This window comes from Leucopleurus acutus (genome assembly GCF_964270905.1).
Source record: "Leucopleurus acutus genome assembly, chromosome: 13".
In the NCBI taxonomy this organism is placed as follows: Eukaryota; Metazoa; Chordata; class Mammalia; order Artiodactyla; family Delphinidae; genus Leucopleurus; species Leucopleurus acutus.
This window is the reverse complement of record NC_139155.1, coordinates 67,806,277-67,831,752: the sequence shown is the minus strand read 5'-3', so window position 1 is coordinate 67,831,752 and position 25,476 is coordinate 67,806,277. Positions and strand designations below refer to the sequence as shown.

Genomic DNA, 25,476 nt, shown 5'->3' with positions numbered 1-25,476 from the left:
TGACCCAGGGCCAGAGCACGGAGCTGAGGGCGCCAGGCAAGGGGCAAGAGCAGCCGCACGATGGTGGTGACAGACTTTCTTTATAAACATCTGGAAGGAAGTCTTCTCAAGATGTCCCGTTGGGGTGGGGGTGGTGGAGCTGCCTGGCTCAGAGCCAGGACCAGGGCTGCACCTGGCTGGGGAGGACACTTAGGCCTCAGAGAGGTCAGGCCAGGCCCGGTCTTTAGTTTCAGATGCTCCATGGGGTGCAGCAGGAGGGGGCCTGGGTGTCCCCCGTACAAGCCCTTATCTTTATTGTGGCTGATTGGAGGGCTGACTAGGCAGGGATAAGGGACTCAGCCCCACTGGACGCTGGGCTGCAGGGGCCAGCCCCCAGGCGGGGGTGCCCGCAGGGATGGAGGAAGCTCCTGGACTGGTGGCCAGCCCACCGGATACTGGAAGACGGTGGCTCTGATGGGTTCAGCCCTAGAGGGAAAGAAAAGAACAGAGAATTAGTGTGGAGCACAGCTCAGGCCCAGGCGGGGGCACCCCCCTCCAGCTCACCCTCCCCACCACCCCAGCTGTGGGCAGGGGCAGCTGCCTGTATCACCTTTCTGGAAGGCAGAGTCTCAGAAACACGCAGACCCTTTGAGCCAGCCACCTCACCTCTAGGATTGAGCACAAGGAAATAGGGGGGCTGTGGGCAGAGACTGAGCTATAAGAAATGGAAATAACCTAAGTGTCCACCTCTGGGGGACTAATTAAATATATATGCACGTCCACAGCAGAGAATGCTATGCAGCCTGCGTGAGAATTAAGGCAAACTTATATGCACTGACGAGGAAAGGTGTCGTGATGTATAATACTGTGTGAGTAGGGAGAAAAAGCAGCTTATAAAATAATGTATATAGCATGATACTATTTTTGTTTAAAGATATATAGCATATATAAATGCATAAAAAAACCCTGGAAGACACAGCAAAATGTTAACAGTGGTTCTATCTGAGCGGTGCAATTATGGGTGATTTTTTTTACTTCTTTATACTTTTCAAGAAAGTTTTTCAAGCACGCAAGCCTTTGAAATGAGAAAAAAATATTGTCTAAAAATTTTTTAAAAGCCTTATTTCTCATGCTACTTACTCCCCTTCCCCTTAAGGTCCACCGCCCCAGGAGCCACCTCCTAAGGCCCGGGGCCTATCTGATGCACCCACCCTGTGTGCTCAGCCCGGGGTGGCCCTGTCCTAAGGGAGCCGCTGAGGCGCACAGGCAGCCTCCCCACCAACTGCTCCACATTCCGATCCTTCTGGACTCGACCCCCACTCAGACTGCCGCTCCAGGGCTGCTCTGCCCCTCAGGCTACCTTGAACTCACTTGGGAGCTCACGTCGCCCCTGTAGGACTGGAGCTCTCCAAGGGGGAGAGACCAGGGGATGGGGTGGCGTCCATCTGCTCCCGCAGTGCCCAGAGCCGGGCCTGGCACAGGGAGCCACCCAGTGAATGCTTGCTGATGACAAACAGCCACGCTGAGCGCTATTACTGCCTGGATACTACTCTGGGCCAGACAGCACAGCCGAGAGGAACCTCAAGAATCCTTACTGAACCCCATTTTATAGATGAGGCAACTGAGGTGCATGGAATCAGTCACGGGCCCAAGCGACACAGTCTAGAATGGGGGGTGAGAGGCCGGAATGCCACGTACATGTGGGCCCCAGATGTTGGCCCCTCATGCTTCTGCCCCCAGCCCTGCCCACCCCCGGGTCCCACTTTCAGTGAAGGTGAGGCCCTGGCAGGCTCAGGGGCCCAGTGGCCAGGCCTCTGCAGGACGGGAGCGTCCCAGGCCCACTGAGAGGTTTGAAGCCTCGACCAGCCACCCCTCCTGGGCCTGACCTGCTGTCGGACTCAGAGCAAGGGCTTCAGGCAGCCCCGGTGCAGCCTCTGGGGCCTCCCGTGGCGCGAGGACAGGGGAATCCCTGCTCGGCAGCCTGCTGCCCGCTGGAAAGCACAGAAAGTGGCTCCCAGCGTGATTTATGGTGCCGGGGAGATTTTATAAACTCCACCAGGCGCAGAGAAGGGTGGGAATGGAGGAGGCTCCGCAGTTGCTGGAAGGGAGAGCCCCAGCTGCCAGCCAAGCCCCGGCTCCCCGTGGGGCTGGGGTGACCGCAGTTCTCCTGAGAGGGTGTGATCCATTGGGGAGCCCCTTCTTGTGAGCCTCAGGCCCTTCCTCTAGGACACAGGTCAGACTCCCGGGCAGCTGAGGCCTCCCGCCAGGAGAAGGGTGCGTTCCCCGGGCCTCAGACATGCGGGCCCTGAGGCCTTGGAGCACACCCCTCCAGTCTGCACGGAGCAGACGGGGACACAGGTGCGTGGGACTGTGCTCGTGGCTTCTCTCTTGGCCTGTCTGCCCCGTCACAGGGACAGGGCAGCTCTCTTTCACCTGTCCCCAGCTATGGTCCTAATTAGAAGGAGAGAGTCTTAGGGAGGCACCTGGGCCAGAACAGTAGCACCAGCCCAGAGGGGTGCAAAGGGGAAGATTAAGACGGATAAAGTCACAACCTGAAGAGCCAACAGTGGAAAGCAGGGGCGAGCACTGGCCTCGCAGGGATCAGCCTGCTCACCTGAGGCTGGCCCCTCCCTCCCCCTACTGTCTGCTCCCAGCAGGTGCCTCAGGGTCAGTCTGCTGGGGCGGGGGTGGGGGGGGGGTGGGGTGGGGGGTGGGGGGGGGTGGGACAATGCACCAGGCTGGGGCCCCATTGAGCCTCCATCTCCCCTTTACAAGGATGGTTAGCCCGGCCCACCTTGAGGGCTCCGCTCAGCCTGTGAGGTCAGAGCCCTCGGGTCTGGGTGGCCCCAGGTGGGCCAGGCAGCCATCTCTGCCCTGTGTCCTGGGGGGAGGACACAGACACCCAGAGAGGAAGAGGGGCCACCAGACCCGTCCCCACGAGGCGCCCACGGCACTAATACTCAGGAATAGTCCTGCAGGCCGGGACCCTGCTCCCCCAAATGCTCTCTCATGCAGCCAACATGTCCTGGGTCTGCACCAGGCTGATGACAGTGTGAGCTCAGGGCCGTGAGGGGGAGGCCCGGGGGTGGAAGGGGAGAAAGGGGAGATGTCTCAGCTAAAGCCTGAAGGATGAGTCTGACTTTGCCAGGCAGACGTGGTGGTGGTGGGGCAGTTCCAGGCAGAGGAAATAGTGTGCACAAGGTGCCCCAAAATCAGAAACGCCCCACCACACCTAACCAGCTGCCAGGCATCCGGCGGGATTGACAAAGAGGCCAGATGGGAGACGTGAGAAGGTGACCCTCAAGGGCCGTGGAGGCGGCAGGGAAGTTCTCCGGGGCCCTGCAAACTGGGCTGTGGAGTCCGGGTCCCCCCGACAGGGAGGAAGCCCAGGAGGGTTTCAGCAGGGCCGGGGCCAGGGAGTGTTCTAGAAGGTGGTTGGGGCTGTTGTGTGGAGGATGGACTGGAGGAGCAGAGGCAGGTAGGAGACCAGGAAGGGCTGCCGTGACGTCTAGGAAAGCCAGGGTGGGTGAAGGGCAGAGAGGGCACTGTTGCCACAGGGCTGCCTTGATGGTAGACTCAGGGAACAGAGAGAGGCAGCCTTCTGGCTGCAATCCACCTCCCTGACCCTGTGGAGTGGGGGCCAGGGACGCAAGGGCAGAGCCCAAAGCCTGTGGGCTGCAGGGTGTGGGTATCATTTTTCATGAGACCAACCTGAGGGGAGAGGGCTGAGGAAGACCGAGGCTGTGATGGCAAAAGCAATGATAAATGGTCACCTCCCTCCTAACAACCTCCTTTTCTCAAGGCTGGACTGGCCTGCTCTGCCCAGAGAGTAATTCATTTTGGCCCCAAGCCCTCAGGAGGCAGGTGGACTTGTGCAAAGGCACAGAGAACAAGTGGAAAAGCAGGTCCCCTGGAAGGGGCCAGGTTGGGTGGTCAGCGGGAGAGGAGCCCAGGGGATAGGGTTCAGCCTAGGGTGGTCCCCAGCGGCAAGCTCTATTCCAGTCACTGCCATCCCAGCAGCCGGCTACTGCCACTACCACTGCAGACTTCCGGCTGCAGTGGCCAACCACTGCACTGGCCCTTGGCCAGCCCTAGACCTGGTAACAGAAGTGGCCCAGGGTCCAAAGCCAGGGCAGGGACCTAAGCTCTCTCTCAAGTGACAGCTGAGTGCTGCTAAGGGTAGTAGGTGTGTGACCAAGGCAGTCACAACCTCCTGGAGGGGAAGAGATTCCTCAGCTACAAACCGGGGGCACCAACCCCCCTAAAGGCCGGGGCTGAGTGCCGGGCACACCACAGCACCAACACACCTGATTATCACGTGGTCACCACTCTTCCTGCGACTCTGGGCCCATCATTCAGCCTCAGTTTCTCCATCTTGTCCCCTAGTCCTCTGAGTCTCATGGTCACAGGCGCGCTGCCTTAGAGAGCACAGGGACACATCTATCCCTAGGAAGGGACTTCAGGGCACCCATCTCTACCCACCCCCACGCCCCCTCAGCCCAGCCACAGGGTCTCCCTGAGCCCTCGGCACAAGCCCAGGGGGTGCCCAGGCCTCTGGGGCTCACTCCCAGCAGAGGAACCATGGTGGCGGAGCAGGGAGGCAGCTGGGTCCAGGGAGTGGGGGAGCGGGGAAGCCCCCAGAGTTCTCTGAGTGGCCTCAGCCCCGAGCTGGGGTGCAGGACATGGGTCCCTGGACCAGTCCCGAGGGAGGTGCCCACACTACCAAGATCACAACCACTTCTGACAGGACCAGACGGAAGGGATGTCACATTCCAACACAGGAGTCATGACTGTACTATATATTTTCAAGGTCGGGGGACAAACGGGGCACAGATTTAAAAACAATTAAAGTTAATTTTAAAATAGCTTAACAAGCTCTCCTCACTGAGGCACGGAGAAGGCAAGAAGCTTGGCCCTCATCTCCTGGCGGAGCCTCAAGGGAAGCCTCACCTTTCCCACAGACTGTCCCAGCCAGGCTGCTGTCCCATGAGGCCACCGGGTCCCAGTGCAGGACGGGAAAGGAGGCAGCCCAGCACAGGGTGACTTTACCAAGTCAGGCAGGTCACAGGCACATCCTTTAGCCCTTTTCCTCCCTTCTCTCTCTTTCAGTACCTGGTAGAAGACCCCAGGAGCCCTGGCTTTGGTCTTGGCTGTGACCTTGAAGAGGAGAACCTGGGACGGCACACAGCACACACCTGTGGGCTCCTGACCCAGGGTGCTCCCCATACAAGGGGTAAAGCGCACCCTGTCCACTTCTGAGCATCCTGAGTGCTGGGCCCAGGCAGCAGCTGGGCCAGCCCCACCCCAGCCCCCTCCTCGAGGAGGCAGTGGGACAATGACAAAGCCTGTCACATGCCTGTGCAATCCCAGCTGTGCCTGCTCCGAGCTGTGTGCCCTTGGACAAGTCACATCATCCCATGAGCCTCACTTCCCCTTCTGCAGGGTCGGAGCAACCATGCCTATCTGGCAGGGCCTAGAGGGGACAGTGTGGTGACTGGCTTTCTGGGGCCTCAGTAACCACAGTCAGGCCTCTCCCTCTGGCAATGGACTTGGTGATGTGGAGTCAAGCTGGCTTGGCCACCTGCCCCCTTCAGCCACTGCAGACTCCACTAAGGCAGGGGGATGAGGCCTAGGCCAGGAACCTTCAGGCAAGTGCCCTTCAGCCTCTGGCCAGGGCCTGGGGACCCAAGAGCTCACGATGTGGCCCCCACCTGGGGAGTCCTTTGGGGACGCCTGTGTCTGGTCCCTGGGCAGTTCGTGGAGACAAGGGCAAGCTGGCTGGGGTCTTGCAACTGGAGGGCATGGGAGAAGGGGACCCACAGGGCCTGTACCTGCTGCTTGGGGCTGAGCTCAGCTGCTGGGCTCTCTTCTCCAGCCAGTCCTCCACGTGGACCTCAGGGAGCTCGGTGACGTCTAGTGGCCACTCCCTGGCCCACCTCTCCTCTGTGGGGATAGAGAGACAGGCAACTGAGGGGCATACTCACCCCCATCTGAACCCCACACTCTCACAAAGCAGCTGGAACCTTCCAGAGGCGGGGGGGTAGGCACGGGGGGGTAGGCACGGGCTGGGAGGCCAGGAGCAGGTCCTCTGGCCTGTCCCCATCCTGCAGCCACCTCCCCAGGTAGCCCCTCTGGGCCTCACTCTGCTTCCCCATGAAGTGAAGGCAAAACACTGGCTGCCTCCCAAGCTTTTTGGAGTTGGACACAGGACAGTTGAGAGCCTGGTCCTCAGGAGGGGTCCAAACCTGGGGTCAGGGAGGCAGTGTGGGCTGCAGAACAGGGCAAAGCCTGCGCTCTCCCACCACGAGCCAAAGGCTCTGAGAGACCATGGCTGGAAGAGCTGGAGATAGAGCTGTCACCAGGACTCGCTGGCCTGGCCCATAAGGCCTCACTTCCACCCTGAGAAAGCGCCTAGAAACCTGTGTTTGTGGCAGGGCTGCTGCTACACTGTCATCAGATCCCCAGGGCAGGGCACTGCCCACAGGGTCTGACTGGTCGGAGGGGTGTGAGGCCTATTGGTGGATGAGGGTGAAGGCCAGGCCACCCCGGACGCTCGCTGGCTGCCCGAGGCCACGTGGACAGAGGAGCTGCACTGGATGGGAGCTCACATGAGGCTCAGTTTCTCCATCCATTCAGTGAGGGGCTGCATGTGAAGATCGATAAAGACCATCTAAGTGGGAATTTCCTTATCTCTAATTGGAGCAGTAGGAAGTGAATTTCCCAAAGGCAGACATGCCAGTTTCCAGAGGGAAGCTGAACTTGCCCTTCCCTGTAGTCCCCAGGCCTGAGCATCCTGAGGGCAGGGAAGGTGCTCTCTTTATCCCCTTGTCCCCAGAGCGCAGTGGGGGATCTGCCAGGGGCCGAATAGGGGCTCCAAACACGTTGCCTGATTGAGGAAGGGAGGATGGGTGTACATGAATGAATGCCAGGCTAGCAGGGCCCAGGTGGGGCTGAGGCACACCCTCAGGACTCCTGGACAGGAAGCCATGCGTGTCACTTTAAACCCAGCCAGGCACATGGATGGGAGCTCCCTGGCTCCTTCCCCACTCATGCCTGGGGTGGTTTGAAAGCAGTTCCTGATGCCCTGGATAGCCCTCAGCCTACCCCACATGGCAGCCATAAAAGAGGGGGAAGGGGGGAGACACAGGGCAGCATTCCCCTACATCCCCCCAGCACCCACCCCTGCCCAGCCCAGGGTCCCAGTGAAACGCACCCTCCACCTGCATACTCAGGTCCTGCAGGTCTCGCTCTGACATGTGGGAAAATCTGCAGTTGGAGCCAAAGTCGCACTGGCCTGCAACAGGAGGAGAGAGTCACTTGCTGCCCGGGATGGACTCCTACCATTGAGCTGAAGGGCAGCCTGATGAGGGGCCACCAGAGTTTTAGGGGCAGGGTGTTAGGGACTAAGGAGTAGCAACTCCAGCCCTGAGGAAGAAGCTGGACTCTCTCTGGCCCAGCCATAAGAGCAGCCAGCATGGCCTGTCTGGTCCACTAGGCCCTGCTCACAGCCCTTCCCTGGCCGGGGACCAAAGTCCACTGAAGCCTTTCATGATTGGGTTCCATAAGCCTCTGCAGGCTTGTCTCCTGTTACCTTCCCTTGCCCTGGCCCGTAGCCCCGACTAACTATGGGTGGGTCCCTGAGAGGGTTCTGCTTCCTCACACCCCCGCCTTGGTGCCCCCTGCCCATGGCAGGGGGTGGGGGGGGAGGAGGGCCCAAGTAGCTGGACTGTGCCCCAGAAAGGCTTTAATGGCAGCTTTGTCAAGGAGGTACCAAAGTCCAGGTTGGCTTTCCAAATCTCAACTGGGGAGACCAAAATGTTTCTCAAAATAACAGGAGACTAGGGGGAGGAGGGATAAATTGGGAGATTGGGACTGACATATCCACACTACTATATATAAAATAGTTAACTAATAAGAACCTGCTGTATAGCACAGGGAACTCTACTCAATACTCTGTAATGGCCTATATGGGAAAAGAATCTAAAAAAAAAAAAAAAAAAAGAGTGGATATATGTATATGTGTAACTGATTCACTTTGCTGTATACCTGGACTAACACAACACTGTAAATCAACTACACTCCAATAAAAATTATAAAAAAAAAAATAGGGCTTCCCTGGTGGTGCAGTGGTTAAGAATCCGCCTGCCAACGCAGGGGACATGGGTTCAAGCCCTGGTCTGGGAAGATCCCACATGCCGCAGAGCAACTAATCCCGTGCACCACAACTACTGAGCCTGTGCTCTAGAGCCCGTGTGCCACAACTACTGAAGCCCGCGAGCCTCTCTGTGCTCCGCAACAAGAGAAGCCACTGCAGTGAGAAGCCTGCGCACCACAATGAAAGAGTAGCCCCTGCTCGCCGCAACTAGAGAAAGCCCGCACACAGCAACAAAGACCCAAAGCAGCCAAAAATAAATAAATAAATAAATTTTAAAAGTCATAATAATAGGAGACTAGAGGTGTCCTAAGACAGCCTTGCCTACCAGCAGCGTGTTCACATCAAGGTGCAGCCCATGGGGAATGGCAGCCCCTGATTCGCAGGCCTGGTGCCCATTCTAGGGGCAGCATGGTCTCCTGAGGGGAGCACAGCCATTCACCCCGCTCTCCTAGGCCAACAGCAGTACCTCTCCTTGGTGCTAAGCTCCCTTTTACACCATGTTAATCATCATGGCTTTCCTCTTTGCCTTGGCTGCTAGGAAACTCAAGGCCAAACCCTTAGAGTATACAGGACCTCAAGGCAAGCATGGAGGAGACTAAGCATTCTTCTGGCCTTGTCTTATTTTTCCTACCCTTATTTTCATCTGCCTTTGGCTCCTTCACTTACTGAGGTTTTTGTCTCTTTGAACTATATGCATCTTTATTAGCTGCGTACTGAGCAGTGAAATCAACACCCAGCGTCCTTTGTTCTAACCCTGAAGCTTCTCGGCATTGCCAGGCCTGTTCCTGTCTCCAGCCCTGCCTGCTGGGAGGGAGGGCACAGTGGAGGTCGGGCACAGTGGAGGTCAGGCTCCCAGGCTAACTTAATCAGCCAGTCTATTACACCTATTAGTATCTCCTGGATTTACTTGCAATCTCCCAGCCCTTGCTTGTTCTGGGTAAGCTGATAAAATCACATTCTAGGTCTGAAGAGCTGAGGACCAAGCCCTGGATGTCATAAGGCACAACCCCTGGGAAGGCCCCTGTTGACTGTGTCAAGTCAGCTGACACACCAAGGCCACAAAGCGGGCTCAGGCGGGAGGGTGGGGGGAGGCTGTGCAGAAGTCCAAGCAGACCAGACAGGGCATGCTGGTCCCTAGGGGGACCTGAACGTAGTAGAACACTTTACCTGTCAGTAGAAACTTCCTGCAGGGCCGCTTGTTCTGCTCATCCAGCAAGATGGCAGCTGCATCTGCGAGGAGAGAGGATCTGGGTTCAGACTTTAGCTGCACACAGGCACTTCCTACCACTGAGATCAGGGAAGGAAAGAGGTCCTCATCCACGGAGGAGTGTAAGAGGGGATGACCACAGGTAGGGATGCTGGGCAGAGGGATCCGAGCTTCAGGTGACCTCAGCCCCACCCACCCCACCTAGACCCAGCCAAAGGCCAGGACGAGGTTTGAGGTCAGAGACTCTCAACTTTGCACAGTAGATCATATTGGGAAGTGGTTTTTTTTGAAGTCTTGGTACCAGAAGAAGACTTCTCTGTACTGTCTTTGCAACTTCCTGAGACTCTCTAATTATTTCAAAATAAAAACCTAAAAAGCCCACCAGTAAACCCCAGGGCCCAGGCATCGCTCCATGGCCAAGGCTGTACCCCACCTCCCTCTGTTCCCCTCTCACACTAGCCACTGGCCTCAACAGGACTTCCTGGCAATCTTTCTGGATATGAACCTTAATTAACCCCTGTTTCCTCCGATTTTTCCTACTTTTACTTTCATCATATAGGTACAGTTTAAATCTTGTATGCTCCTTGGTGGGCAAGGAATCAATCAGTCAAAATCTGTAAGTGAGTGAGACAAGTGAGGAAGGTGCCCTGACTCAGAGGCCCTCATGTCGCCCTGGAGGAAGGAGAGGCCAGGTCTGAGCTGTGCACTTTCCCCGTCCATCTGCTGCCTTTTCTAGAGGCTGCTGGGGTAAAGGAAAGACCATGGGCTACTGAGTCCAGGTACACAGGACCACATCCGCCAAATGTCACCATGACCTCCACCTCAGAAGTCTAATGGCTGTTGGAAGCCTTATCCCACCTGACTTCTGACTTCTATGCTTCATTTCATGGTGTTACCTATTCCTTTTCACTGGATTCCAAAGTCACCGAGTCAAAATAGTTCCCCTGGTGTTTCTGACCTTCACTCTAAGAGCCCCCTGGGTCCTCTGCTCTCCTTTGTTTAGATTTTCTGTTACACTTTCTTGTTTCTTTCCTAAATTTATTCGGAAATCAGACACATCTCTGCTGGTTACTCCAAGATGGAGACCTCACCACTAAATTCCTACTTAGCCCTCAAGTCAGATTTTCCAGCTGGAGCAGGTACCAAGCATTTCCAATTGAATACTCTCCAGGCCACGTCCAAATGGAGTGAGGGGTTAGGTGGGCTCCCCATTAACGAGCCCTGACTGGTAGATGAACTCTAAATCTCAGTTTCCCCATACGTAAAATGGGAGGAAAATTCTCACCTGGTAGGGCTGCTGTCAACATTTAATAAGATAACGGATGGAGAGAGCACGGGGCAGAGGAGGTCCCACATTAGAATTGTGGGAAAGTGGGGCTGGAAACGGCTTCAGCATCATGGTCCCCGGGTGATGCTAATGTGCAGCCAGGGCTGAGAGCCTCTGGAGTGGATGCCCAACAAACGGGAGCAGTTCTTACTCCATTTCCTCCTCATAAACCCACCATTTACATGAACATCCCCATTTTGCAGACGGAAAAACTGAGGTTCACACAGGGAAAGGGGGCACACACATAAGAAGTGGCAGTGCCAGGTCTGAACCCTGGCCTGTGCGTCTCAAGCCCCCACCCTTTCCTGTGTGGTTGCTGATTTCCTGGTGGCTGGTGAGTAGCCGACTCTGAGGGAGGCTCCTCACTTCCTCAGGGCTGGCCTGCTGGGGTCGAGAGTTAGCTATCAGAGGACTCACTCCCGGGGCGGCCTGCAGGAGCGTGGGTGGGCCAGCAGCGTGGGGAGAGGGTCAGCACTGGACTTGTCAGACTCATCCCACCCAGCTGGTACCAGAGGCTTTCCCTGGGGAGGAGGGCTGGTGGAGGGCGTGTGGACATTGCCCAGGGCCCCACTGGGGTAGGACAGCTAAACTGGAAATGGGGCTGAGTCTGAGTCTTAGACAAGGGGCCCTGGTGGGGTAACTCAGTACGGGAGAAGAGTTCCAGGCTGCCCAGCATCTGGCTGGTGGTTCTCAACTCCAGCCACACGGCGAATCACTAGGCAGCTTTTAAAGTATACACAGCCCAAGCCCATCTTTCTCAGGTTCTGTTGTAATTCATCTAAGGGGAGGGCATGAGAATTGTTAAAAGCTCCTTAGTGATTCTGAAGTGCACCCAGGATTGAGAACCCCCAGCCACAGGCCCTGCTCCTCCGCCTGGCGTTCAAGGCTCCTCATGATCTGACCCTATTGGTCCTTCTCGCTTCAGCTCCCCAAATCAACAGCTGCCCTGCTGCCCTGGGTTTGTTTGCTTGTTCATTGAGATATTCATCTAACAAACATTTACTGAGCGCGTCCTGTGTGCCAGGCGTTGCGCCAGGATGAGGATTTAGTGGAGAACAAGTCAGACCTGGTCCTTCCTTCCACTCCAATAGTCACACTAATCCATGTGGATATAAACGGGGTAAACAGCCAGCACGCAGCCAAATGACCTGACCTGGCCCAGGAGTTGGAGAGGGCGTCCTGGAGGACTGTCTGGGGTGGGGAGGACAGCAGGAAAGGCATGCCTGCAGAGGGGACAGTACTTGTGGTGGTCAGTGTGGCTGGAGCTTCGAGGGACAGGTCAGCAGGGCTTGGAGGCCTGGGTGGGACAGGGGTTCCACCCAGAACACACTGTTGTAATGGGGTGTGAGGTTACACAGGAGAGGGGCCCTGTTTTATTCACCTTTAAGTCTTCAGAGCCTCTCTGGGAGCCAAGGACACGCTAAGCGCTCACCAAGTGTTGGCCGAATGAATGAGCCATGAGATAGAGGGTACAAGGCCAATCCTTCTGTGGACCCATAAGCATCGTTCTTACTTAGTAAGTCCTTACGTGCCATACAGTCATCAGGAGATTACTGAGCCCCGTCACATCCCTGGGAGGGGGGGTATGGCTATTACAGCTGTTTTACACATGGCAAAGTTAGGGCTACAGTGCTAGTGAGTGACACGTTGGGACTGACATCAGGCAGCCCAGCTCCAGGGCCCATGCCTGTCCTGACCAAGGCAGATGGATCATCCGCCCTCTGAGGTTTAAGGGACTTGTTCAAGGCCATGAAGCCGGGAGCAGAGCAGGTCTCGAGTCCTAGCTGAGGCAGGGTACCCTGTGCCCTTGCAGAGACTGTGCTGTGTGGTGGTGCAGGTGAGCTGGAGCCCTGGGGAAGCCTCCCAAGGAAGGGGAAAGAGCTCATATGTCAGCTTGGGGACCAGGGTGAGGTGATCCACTGCTCTGGATTTCTAAGTCACCACCTGTAAGTGGGGCTCCCTGGCCTGCCCAGCTTCCCTCGAAGTGCTGTTTTAAGGACTGGATATGGCTGGGGATGTGAGCGAACGCTGGGAACCCTGAGAAGGGGCTCGTGGCACCCACTGTTTCATCTTTTCTATAGCCCTCTTCCAATCAACCTGTACCCACGGGGCCAGGGTTCTTGGCTGAAAGTCTGGGACTAGGAACAAACACCAGGATAACCTTGAGGCCTAGCACCACGCCAGATCGCAGCCCCTACTGGATTTGGGGTACAGGGAGCCTCTGCCTGACACCAGGTTCAGAGGCCTCTGAGGCACCTGGGAGACCCCTCCGCCCCTGAATTCCCCTCTGCCCCCACTCCCAGCCCCTTGCAACCATAGCCACGCCTGGTCTGCTGAGTGGCTTGGCCACCCTCCCTCACCCAAACCTGCCTCTGGGGATGGGGGTCAGGGGATCAGTGTTTTTTATTTTAAGGTCTCTAGGTGATCCTAACTCAAAGGGTTTAGATCTGCTGCCTTACAGAGTTACTGAGAAAAGCAAATGACAGACCATGGAAGGCACCTGGCATACAGCAGGCACTCAATAAAATGTGAGTGACCTGAATCTGAGTCACAGACCAGGGAACTCTGTCTCCCCTTCTGAGCTGCTGGGACTCAGCTCCTTCCTTCCAGCCTCTGGGCCCTGTCCTGGAATCCTGCTCCCCAGCTCATGGAGCACCGGCCCTGCCCCGGCTCATTCCAGGAGCTCCTGGTCACCCCACCCCACTGCCACAGTCCCCCTCCATTTGTCCAGCTCCTGGCACCTCTCTCACTACGGCTCAGTGTGTCTAAAGACAGCAGAGCAGCAGCAGCTCCCCTCCAGCCAATGCTCCTGGGTGCCAGGCCCTGTGCCAGGTGCTTATGGCCTTAATTCCTTTGCCTCATAAGCCTTTCCCAGAAGCAGCTCAGTCATTCGACAGCCATTTACTGCACCCCCTGCTCAGGCAGCAGTCGGCCATCGCCATCAAACGTAGCTCTGGTCGTGGTGGCTATTGCCCACAGCCCTTCAAAGGCTGCCCTCTGCCCATCCCCCTTACCGTGGCCTCCGCAGGCCTGCACGATCTGGCCCCGGCCCTGTGGCCAGCCTTGGTCCCTACCATGCTCCTTCTCATCCTCTCTTTGGCTCCGAGAGCAGCTGGCACTTTGCCCTCTGCCCAGGATGGAGCACTGGCTTTTCCCTACCTTTCAGCTGTGGGCCCAGACATTAGCTCCTTAGAGCTCCTTAGAGAGGCCTTCTTCGTGGCCACAGTGTCCCCAGAGCCTGGCAAGGCGTCAGAGAACGGAGCCCTCAGTCAGGATTGCAGGGAAAGGAGCTCGCCTTCCACCTGCCCTTCTGAGGGCCCATCTGCCCCAGGGGCCAGCAACCCAGGCCTCCTCTCTTTTGCTCCTCAAAGAGCCCAGACCAGCACTGTCACTGGCCCGCAGCGTTTCCCTGTCTGATGATAAGAAAGACTGGAGAATAGGGCTTCATCAGCCCGGCCGCCAGGCCGGCAACACCCACCTCGGAACATGTCGTACCAGAGCTTCTTGGCCTTGAGGTGCTGCAGCCCGTTCAGGTGCTTCTTGCGGTTGTGGAGGTTGTCCTGGAAGGAGCGGTCGCAGTAGTCGCAGAAGTAACGCTTCCCCATGGTCACCCCCGCCAGGTGCTGCTGCTGCCTGGGAAGTCGCAGGGCGCTGGGTCAGAGCGCAGAGGAAATGCCACCACCCTGCCTGAGCACGCCCGGGGGCCAGGCCTGCGCCACGTCAGGAAGGCTCTACTTACCCACACCAGCTCGTATGAACTCCGCAACAGCCCATGAGGGGCTACCCAGGCAGATGCTTATGGCCTGAGAGGCCTCATTCCAGTGGGGTCTTTTAACAGTTCTGACACCCAGCTTCCACCCCAGGTCGGTTAAAGCAGAAACACAGTGGGTGAGGCCTGGGCATCAGCATGTTTTAATGCACCCCAGGGAATTCTTGTCTGCAGCCAGGCTGGAGAACCACCACCTCACCCACTCTGGACAGCACCCCCCACCACCTCTGACGTCCCCTCTCCTGTTCCTCCATGCTGGCCGCACAGCACCCCCTCTCTGCTCCTCACACGTGCCAGGCACATGCCAGGCACACGCCCACCTCCCGCTGTTTGCACCTGCTGTTCCCTCTGCCGGGATGCTCCCCCCGCACACCTGCCCCGCTTGCTCACTTGACTCCTTCGATCTTTGCGCAAATACTACCTTCTCAGTAATCTCCCATGACCACTTTATTTAAAATTGCAGAACCCTCCACTTAGCTTTCCCCATTCCCTGCTTCACTTTTATCACCTTTGAAGTAATAAGTTACTTGTTATGTTTATTATATTTTTCTTTCCTTCAACAGGAATATAAATCCATGTGGGCTGGGATATTTTTGTGTTGTTGTTGTTGTTGTTGTTTTTAGGACACTCACACTTTATTTTTCTACATAAAATTTACAAAGCCCCAGCCCCCAAAGTGGTGCACGGTACAGAGTAGGCAACCAAATATTTGTTATTCAACAATGAGTTAATTCCCATTTTCCTTATGGGACAACTGGGGTTCACAGAGAGGAAGCGATTTGCCCAAGGTCACACAGCTGCTAAGCAGAAGGCAAACCCAGGTGCCCTAAAATCCCGTTGCTGGTGTCCTCCCTTCCACAGCCAGCTTAAGGCTTAGAGAAGCCAGAGGGCTCAGGCAGAAATGCACACAGCTTCCCAAGGAGACCAGCTAAACACTTAGGTGGCAATCACAGAGGGAAATGAGAACGTTTCAGGGTCTTCAGACACTTAAGACCCCTCAGTCCTGGTGACCACAGCTGCCACTCCTGACCCAGGAGGTCTGCAGCCATGACTCAAGGCCAGCCCTTGGGTCCCCGTTTGGTGTCACAAGACCAGAGGACAAATGGGTTCACTCAGGGCCACCAGGTGGGATCTGCAAAGGCTGAGCCCAGAATAGCCTCTCACCTTTCAGGTCCTATAGTCTGACCCCTCATTTCCCAGAGCAGGTTCCTGAGGCCAAGAGGAGGAAGAAAAGTGACTTCCCCAAGGTCACGAGGTAGCAGCCCAGGCCAGCAGCAAAAGCCCCAGACTCCCAGGATCTGGCAAGTAAAGTTAAAGCTGAGACCTGACCCACAGGGCAGAGAGGTGGGGGAATACATGTTGGGAAGAAGAGAACGGGGAGAGACACAGAGACAAATAAGCCCCTGGACAGTCCAGGCAGCCAGGCGAGGGATGGAGGAAGCCGCTCCTGCGGCAGACAGCAGCCATTAAGTCAAGGGCTGTAATGGGATCACGAACAGTCATTCAAAATGAAAACGTATAAAACCTCTCTTCTCCCATTACTGCTGAGAAACCGCATCCCAGACACGCGGACTTGATATATTAAATTTGGCAGCTCTAATACACCCCGTCTTGCCAATAAACTTATAGGAATTGGACTGAAATTGTAAGAGATGAACGTTTAACGGCCGAGTGCTTAACTAAGCCATTCATGAAGGCTGAAGCTCAGAGGAGCCACTGGCTCGGGAGCATAAAGGGGAGGGGACGGGAGGGCCAGTGGGAGGGGCGTTCCTCCAGGAGACTGATAAGGAACAGTGGCTCTGCGGCAGACTTAGCTAGGCAAAACCACACAGGGCACTGGGAAGCCAGCTGTGTGACCTTGGACCTCTCCAGGCCTCTACTTTCACTGTAGGAATATGGGGCGGTGGGTCCAACGGGTTGGCTGATTGCTTAGGGAGCAGCACACAGAAGTTTGAATCCAAATGAATTATTAATAAAAGAGTAACAGCAATACAAATGACACTAATAATGTCTGGCATTAAGCAAGTGTACAATAAATGTTATGTAATATTTGATGCACTAAGCACCTACTATGTGCCAGCACTGGGCTAAAAGCTTTATAATCCATCATCTCACTTAATCCTCAGGACAACCTGTGAGGTTTCAGATGAGGGAACTGAGGCTCCAAAAAGTGAAGTGACTTAGCCAAGATCATGCTGCTAGAAAGCAGCCGAGCTGGGCTTAGGACACAGGCAGGATGGCTCTAGAGCCCACACTCCTAATCACTTATGAAAGTCACCTCCTAACAAATCATACTGATGACAGCTTTCCTTTACTCACTACACCCCCAGGACCATGTGGCCCCTTTAAACCCCAAGAGGTATGTATTACAACCTCATTTACGATTGAGGAAACTGAGGCCCAGAGAGGTGCTGTGAGGTGCCCCAGATCACACATCCAGGAAGGGCAAAGCAGGTCTCCAACCAAACCACCAGGAAATGAAGATCACATGCCCCTCTCCCAACCTGCCCAGCAACACCGATTCAAATGATGAGCCCCTCGGGGCTGGGCTGTGTGTGCCTGTGTGAGCGTGTGTATTTGTGTTTTCCCCTCTCTCTCACATGCACAAACCATGGGGGGCACACCAGCCTCAGCTGAGGGCCATCGTGGCAGCGCTGCCCACCCGTGCCTCCCTCTGCCCACCCTGGCCACCCCTCATCTGGCACAGGGGAAGTGCTCAGCCGTCCAGGACGGGTCCATGGACTTTGTGTCTAGTCCCAGCTCTGCCAGGTGAGGATGTGGCTCTGTCACTTGCCCTCTCTAGGCCTCGGTTTCCCCACATGTGAAGTGGGAGGCAGACAGCTAGACCAGGTGATCTCTAAGGGCACACACACACACGTGTGTCACTTAGCACAGAGCCTGGCCCACAGGAGGCCCTCCAGAAACATTGGCCATCATCACCATCATTATTATTAGCCTCCAAAAGCCTGTATTTCAGAAAACTGAGACTCAGAACAAGGAACAGGATATCAGTGCCCAAGTGACCTCTGTGGTTAGCTATTCCATATTACAGATGAGGCAAGGGAGGCCAGTAAAGGGAACTGAGTTGTCCAAAGCACACAGCACAAGGCAGGGGTGGGACTGAACCTCAGCCCCTTTGGCAGGCTAAGACCTCTGCCTGCACAGCAGCTCTGCAGAGCCCCCAATGCCCAGGAACGGTGTCAAGGGAGCAGAGTGGCTTTAGAGGGGCCAGCACTTCCTGCCTCCTTCACAGGCCTGACCCCACGGAGGCAGAGGCCCTGTCCCTGGTTAGGAGCTGGCCTCCAGCAAGATGACCTCACCCAGGCATCGTCCAGGTGTGAAGTTCTAGAGCTCCTGACCCAACTCCCTCCCGCTCCAGTGCCCTGGCGCACATTAGCAAAAGATGCGGCTACAGAATCCTCTGGACAGACACAGCACCGGGCCAAACACACAACTTGGCAAGCAGAGTGTATTTCACTCTGCCTCACCTCGTAGCCAGGCGTCCTTGCACAAGGCACAACCTGCACCACCGCACTTGGCAGCCCTGAGTGGGAGGTCAGGGAAAGGGGAATGGGGACAGCCGGACGTCTCTACGGCACCCAGACACCAGCATGGGGTGCTGACTAAGCTGGCCCTCTCTGCTGTGATTCATCCTCGTCCTCTGAGGCTGGCGCGCTCTGCAGTGTGTGAGCGAGGTCCTGTCCGGAACACAGGACCATCCGGCCCGACTCCCTCACCAGGAACACAGGCAGTGCCACCCACCCACTCCCAGAGACCAGGTCCACGGTGGCAACAGCATCTGCTGGCTCCCTGGAGCTTCGCCAGGTGACAGGGTGGCTCCTCATGGGCACGGGGCAGAGGGCAATGCTAGTGGGACCACCCTCTGAGGTCACACAGGCCTGGGTTCAAATTCTAGCTCCACCATTAGAAAGTTATTTCATCTCCCAGAGTCTGTCCTTAGCTATAAAACAGGGACCCCGCCGCTGCTGTGAATTTACCACCACAGAGAATGGAGGCCGTTACTGCTGTTGCCATCATCCCCTGGGAGGCTCACTCCCCTCCTACCCCCAGTGCGTCCTGACCAGTTGATTTAAAATTGCAGCCAAAGTCACAGCAGCAAACACGTCTGCCCCCTCACCACCTGCTGTTTTCCATAGCTCGTCTCACACACTGATTTACTGTCACAAGAGCTGCCTCCCCACTAGAATACAGGCTCCACGAGGGCAGAGGGTTCTGTCTGTCTGTCCAACTGCACCACCCGGAAAAGAGGATCAAATGCAGAACTGCTGGTGGAATAAGCGAGGGAGCCACCTGTGGAGCCCAAGGCCTCCCGCCCTTTGCTCACCGACCCTCTTCTCCACAAGCCTGAATCTGGGGACAAGGACGGGGACGAGAAGAGAGACATGTAAGGCCCCCAAAAGCAGGTCTCTGCCACCCCCACCCTCCCTGCAGGGCTTCTGTCTCCAGCAGGGCCCCCACTACCGACTTAGACCATACCCGGCGAGCCCACGGCACCTGACTGCAGGCCTCCGGGCTCAAGGAAAAGATGACCAACGAGTTGAGACGCTGTGGGGTGGAAGAAGGAAGAAAGGAGAATCAGATTTGACTCCTGTGTGCTAGGCATTCTCTTATTTAATCCTCACAGACCCTCGGAGTAGATATCAAGGCATCCACTTCGCAGATGAGGAAACAGGTTCAGAAACACTCACTCCTATTTTGCTCAAAGCCACTGATAAGGAAGATTTCTCATCACCTGAGTGCTGCGGGTGGGCCAGTGGTGCTGAGGGCCCCCATGCACCTCCTGTGGAGCCCTCACCAGGCGTGCCAAGGCACAGCGGAGCCAGCATTCACACTGGGGCCTGGCTGACCCGGGACCCATTCTCTCCCCACCCTACCGCTCCACCGTGAGGCTGGCTCAAGGCAGACATCTGTGCTTCACTGATATTCTTGGTTGCTTTCATCACGTGCGTCTCAGGTACAGAGCTGGCTTTGGCACAAGGCTAAAATCAGTCAACAGCTCGGCCGTGGCCAGGGGCTGGGATGCATGCTGTAATTATACAGGACTTGTGCTCACCACATGCTGCCCTCGAGCTTACCTGTCATTTCTTCTAATTATGGCGCCACCAGACCCCAGGTGAACAGCAAACCGCAGCCAGAGGACGGCTTTACTGCACGCCCACTAGGAGCATGGCAATGTCCCAGCGCCACATATGCCCGCCGTCTGGAGTTGGCGGCATCGGACCCGGCCCCTGCAGGTGGCCTGCAGACTGCCTGCTCAGGACCCAGCTCCAACAGAAGTGCCAAGAAGATCCAGATGTCTCCCCTGATAGGAGCCCTGATATGTTAAGGGTCTCCCTCAGATGTCCCAGGGTTTTGTAGCAACCACGAAGCTTTCTCATCCTGACCTCATTCACGTGTTCACTTTTTTTTTTTAACATCTTTATTGGAGTATAATTGCTTTACAATGGTGTGTTAGTTTCTGCTTTATAAACGTGTTCACTTCTTAAAGTAAAGTATATCATCCACTCTCAGCAATATAAGGCAGTGGGGACTCCACCCACAGCGATTTCTTAACTCAGCAGGTCTGGGACAGGGGTAGGGTCTAAGGAGGCCCTGATGCAGAGTCCACAGACCATACTTGGAGAAATGCTGGTCTAAGGGGGGAGATGACAGACTGAGGAACAGAGAAGGAGGGAGTTTGCCTGAAGTCACACAGGCCACACAAGTCAGCCCTTACTGTACAGCCATCCACCCAGGCCTGAATCCCAACCCTGCCACTCGCGGGCTGTGATACTCTTGTCAAACTACCTACCCCTGAGCCTCATCTGGAAGTCGGGGGTAATAATACTTTTCACAGGAGTACTGTGAGGGTTGAATCATGCATGCTAGGTGCTTGGCAGAGTGTCTGGCAAGCCAGTGCTGCTTAATGCGCATCTGTGGACGTGGCAGCCAGCCTCTGTGGCACCCAATGACCCCACCTCCTGGTGTCTGCACTTTGTGTCTCCCGTTCCAAAGCATATCAGGGTTGGTCTTTGTGACTAAGAGAAGAGAGCCGAGGGATGGTATGTCACCCCCAAGATCAGGTTATAAGACAACGTGGCTTCCATCCTGGTGTCTCCCTTTCTCTGATCACTTGTTCTGGGGGGAAGCCAGCTACCATACTGTGAGCAGCCCAGTAGGGAGGCCCATATGGCAAGGAACTGAGACCTCCTGCTAACAGCCAAGTGAGTGGGCTTGGAAGCAGACCGTCCAGCCCCAGTCAAGCCTTCAGAGGAGGGCAGCCCTGGCTGACAGCTTGACAGCAACCTTGTGGGAGACTCTGAGCCAGAACCACCCAGCTACGCCACTCCCAAATTCCCAACCATCGGAAACCGTATCAGATAATGTTTGTTGTGGTAAGTCACTAAATTCTAGGGTAATTTGTTATGCAGCAACAGCTAACTAATACAGTGAAATAAATGAATGGAAAAGCTAAATCACTTTATAATTTGTGATGGCCACAGGTACAAAGTGCCCCACAATGCAAAACTCTCCTGAGTCAAGTCAAAGGAGGGCCCCCCTCCCACTTGCATATGCACAACCCTAAAGTTCCATGATTCCCTTTTCAGTCATTCATTCACCAGCCAAACACACTGAGCACTTCCTCTATGCCAGACTGGGGTTCACGCTTCATGACACAGAGTCCATGCTCTCACGAGAACGTGAGCTGAGTATGTGCTGGGGATGGGTAGCCGACAGATGTGCCCCCAGTAACAGTCATAGGTAACAAGCTCTGTGCCGGGGGTCCCAAAGAGGGGCGCCTGCATCCAACAGGGACTTCCTCCAAGGAAATGATCAGAGATCATCTCGAAGATCTAGGTACCAAGGTGAGCACTGCAATGTAGCTTGTCCTGAAACCAAACTCCAAATGTCCAAGAGTAAAAAGAGCTGACAGTTATCCATTGCTCACCACATGCCAGGCAGACCGCTCAGGGTCCTGTGTAGAGAGGGGGAAGGGGTTCAATGATGATGCACAAAGCCTACCATCCTCGTTTTACCCTAAAAATAACTTTGGGTAGAGGGAGCCCACAACTGGCAAGGAGCAAGAGTAGGGTGTAAGCCAACCTATTCAATGGTGCCATTAAAAATCAAGTCAGGGTTTCCCTGGTGGCGCAGTGGTTGAGAGTCCGCCTGCCGATGCAGGGGACACGGGTTCGTGCCCCGGTCCGGGAAGATCCCACATGCCGCGGGGAGGCTGGGCCCGTGAGCCATGGCCGCTGAGCCTGCGCGTCCGGAGCCTGTGCTCCACAATGGGAGAGGCCACAACAGTGAGAGGCCCGCATACCGCAAAAAAAAAAAAAAAAAAAATCAAGTCAAAGTAATACATCAACTATACTTTAGTTAAAGAAGAATCAGTCAAAGGGAACAATTCCCTACAGGGACAAAATGTTCGTCTCATATTGTAAATGAAAAATGACTCATTGTCACAACAGTATGTACAACATGATACCACTTTTTTAAGGAGAAAGAACTTCCCGCCTCAACACACACATATACACACAGACACACATACAAAGACTGGAGAAGACACAAAATATTTACTGTAGTTATGTCTAGAGAATAAAATTACGATGTGCGGGATTTTTTTTTTTTCATTTTGTGTTTTTCTGTTTTTCTAAGTTTCTACTTTTGGCGTGTATAGTTTTAAAATTTTCCCAAAAAATTCCCTTCAAAAAAGTGGGAAATTTGTCAGGCAGGGATAAACCCTATTCCTTCTTCCTTAGGAGGCTGCCATGGATGGTTCCAGTGACCCGGTTCACCTGGATGAACCGGCCGGGGGTGGTGTTGAAAGGGATCTAGCGTAAACATTTTCCTCAGTCCAGGCTGACGGTTGATAGGACAAGCCCTGATTCCAAGTGGACCTGGCCCAGTGAAGGTCAGCTGAACCCAAATCTGGGCTCCAGGAGCTTCAGGATGGAGATAGTTTCTCACCAGATAGTTAGAGGTCCCAAGAGGCCAGAGTTTCCAAATAGGAAAAGCAAAAATAGTCTGAAAGAGGCTCTTGAACCATATACCCTGACTCATATAAACACCTCTGCCTTTCCCTTCTCTCCCCACCACCAAGTCTGGGCTCCAAATACCATGTGACTCTCTGTTACCACTGCCCAAGTCAGGTCTCACCCCTTCACATCTGGACCAGCCTCCTTAGTTCAGCCCACCCTTGGCAGCATCAGATCAACCCTCTCAAAACAACTCCTCAAAATTTTCCATTGCTCCTGGTGAGGAGCTTATTAAAAATGAAGTCTCCTGAATCAGATCCTCAGGAATTCTGGCTCAGCAGATCTGGAGAGGGGCTCAGAAATTTGCATTTTGACCAGGGACTCTAGCCACCCCCAGTAGGTACCCCCAAGAAATAAAAGCCTGGAGAACTGAGCTTCCACTGTTCATTGACCTCTTCATCCCCTGCATCCCAAAGGCAGCCTTTGCTGAAGGCAGTCACTCTGGGTAGACACAGCCCACAAATCTGTGTCCCAGTCAGAAACTGGTCAGACTATGAACCACCTCAGTAAGCTGAAATGGTAACCCCGACTTGATGAGAATGCTAAGCACAATTTGTTAGAGTGGATAAAAGTGTTTTCTTACTGGCTAAGCGTCCTGTCACACTCCAGGAAAGCTTAAAATTGAAAACAGAGGTAGTAGACTAAATCAATTATTGTACTAATGTTCCTGTCCTAAGATTATTAATAATCAGTGTCTACCTGGTGCTTAAAAGTATCACATTGAAAAGAATTTGACATGTTGAGTATATAACAGAAAAGCACTGTGATTCCAGTTTAAAATATAAAAGTTAAAATATGTAGTTAGGTAATTGATAAAGTATCTGTCAGTAATTGATATGAAACTTGTGATTCTAAGTTGAGGGGTCAGCAATGGTTGGAAACACTGGCTGCACGTTAAAATCACTGAGGTGCTATAAAAGCTACTAAGGGTGCCCGCCATATCCTAATTTCTTGTCAGAGATGGAGCCTGTATTTTTTGAATCCCCCGATTGAGAACAAGTTGACAAAACAGAATTTGACTAAGTTTGTTAAAAGTATTAAAATTTATTACATTTATAAGGTTAATTTATTAGATTTTCTAGTAACTGTTTAAGTATTCTGGGGAAATTATGCTTGTTAGGTTATATATCTGAAGTACTTAAAAAGAAAATCAAATATATTAAATGTATAAGTGGACTTAAAAGTGTAAGGGAATGTAACTGAGCTGAAGATAGGGCTTAATGTTTAAAGGAATTTAGTTTGTTCAAGTTGAGTTCAAACATTAATCAAAGGGAAAGTTAAGGTCATTTTTCTAATTTTTCTAGATTTATGTATAGAATAATAATTTCTAAGTTGAAATCGATGGCCTAAAGAAAATTAGATTTTTAAAAAATTGTTGCTCCAAAATGAGAATGAACTAAAAAGGCAAAAAAATAAAACAAGTCCCACCTTAACTCCCTGTGGTCTTCCCTACCCATCTCACCTAAAATAATTCCTCCCTCCTCTGAACTCCTCATCTGGGAAGTTATCAGCAAGATATAAGTATTCTTTCCCAGAAGCTTCACAACTTCCTGCCCGAAAGGGCTACCAGGATGCTTTGCAAATAGAAAATAACCGCATGGTGGATATAGAGCATTTCATGTTTTTCCTACCAGTCCCCGAACAAGGCATTACTGTTGCTTTTACAAGTCAGAGGCAGATCCAGGTCTCGAATCCAGTCCCTGGTTTTCAATGCCACACATACGCCAATGACTTTTATCTCTGGCTCAGGCCTCTCCTCTGAACTCCAGATCCAAATCCCAATTAGCCTCTGGACCCCTCCATTTGATGCCTAAGGGGCAGCTCAAACTTAATGTGCCCAAACAGAACTTAAGATCATCCTGTTGATTTTAAGTTGCTGAGGTCAAAACTTTGATGCCATTCTTGAGTCCACTTTCCTGTAAGCCCTTACATGCATCTGTCAGCTTGTTCTGTTTGTCCCACCTCCAAAAATACATCCCAAATCTGATCACTACTCTAATCCACACCCTAATCTAAATTACCACCCTGCCTCAATTGACCCACCACAGCAACTTCCCCTCTTCAGTCTGTTCTCCAGAGCAGCCAGAAATGATGACATTAAAATGTAAATTAGATCATGTCACACCGCAGCTTAAAACCCTTCATTGGCTTCCTAGTGCAATTAGAAAAAACTAAGACTTTTTACCACGGTTACAAGGCCAGATATGAGCTGACCTGAGCCTACTTCATAGTCCACTCTACTTTTTTCCCCCTCAAACACCCCAGGATAGAACAGCCTCAAGGCCTTTGCACCAACGTTTTCCTGTTTGAACGGCTACCATTCACTCAGGTCTAGGGTTAAGTGTCGCCATGGGGTCCACCTTGTCTAAAATATTACCACCACCACCCCCTCCCCAATCAACCTTTCTTCAGCTCTTCAAAGCATTACTTGTCATTACTGCACCTTCCCATCTACCCATACACAGTAGAATGGGCGCTCCATGAAGGCAGGGACTTGTTCACCGCTGGATCCCCAGCGCAAGGCCCAGAGGCACTTAGAAAACATGTGCTGGACGGCCCTAGTCCTCCAAAGTCCTTGCTATTTCTATTCCCAAGGAATGAGTGGATCTAGGTCTCCTGCCTTCCAAGCCAGGATTGCTAGCTGCGAAACCCAGGGATGAGGGTAACATGAAGCATGGGCAGAATCGCCACTTCCCCTGAGGCTGGGCAGAGGGATTCAGTCCCCAGGACCCGACTTGTTCCACAGGCTCCAACTCTAGCCCTGGACTTGGGGCTGACAGAGACAGGACGGGGGACAAGCCTGGGACCGGGCACCCAGGCCTCGCTCCCCTATCCACTCCGCATTCCGTTTAATAGTGTGGCCCGCCGCGGAGCTCGCGGACTTAGATGGAAGAGCCCAAGCCCTCCCGTGGGGGTAAGGACACTCGCCCTCGACGTCCCGCCAAAGAAGGTACCTGGCTCCGCGGGGCCCAACGGCTCTGAGCTCCTCCTCCTGCGCCC

The 25,476-nt window shown here is 54.1% G+C and overlaps 1 protein-coding gene across 1 annotated transcript; it reads right to left on the bottom strand.

Moving 5' to 3' along the window:
* Window positions 1–99: 99 nt before the first annotated feature.
* Window positions 100–25,476, bottom strand: ZMAT5 (zinc finger matrin-type 5). The gene is made up of 6 exons (XM_082852665.1): window positions 25,431–25,476; window positions 14,147–14,301; window positions 9,302–9,364; window positions 7,193–7,273; window positions 5,811–5,922; window positions 100–465 (listed from the first exon to the last, which is right to left on the bottom strand). The coding sequence occupies exons 2-6, from the start codon at window positions 14,271–14,273 to the stop codon at window positions 336–338; spliced, it is 513 nt and encodes a 170-aa protein (XP_082708791.1). The 5' UTR covers window positions 14,274–14,301; window positions 25,431–25,476; the 3' UTR covers window positions 100–335.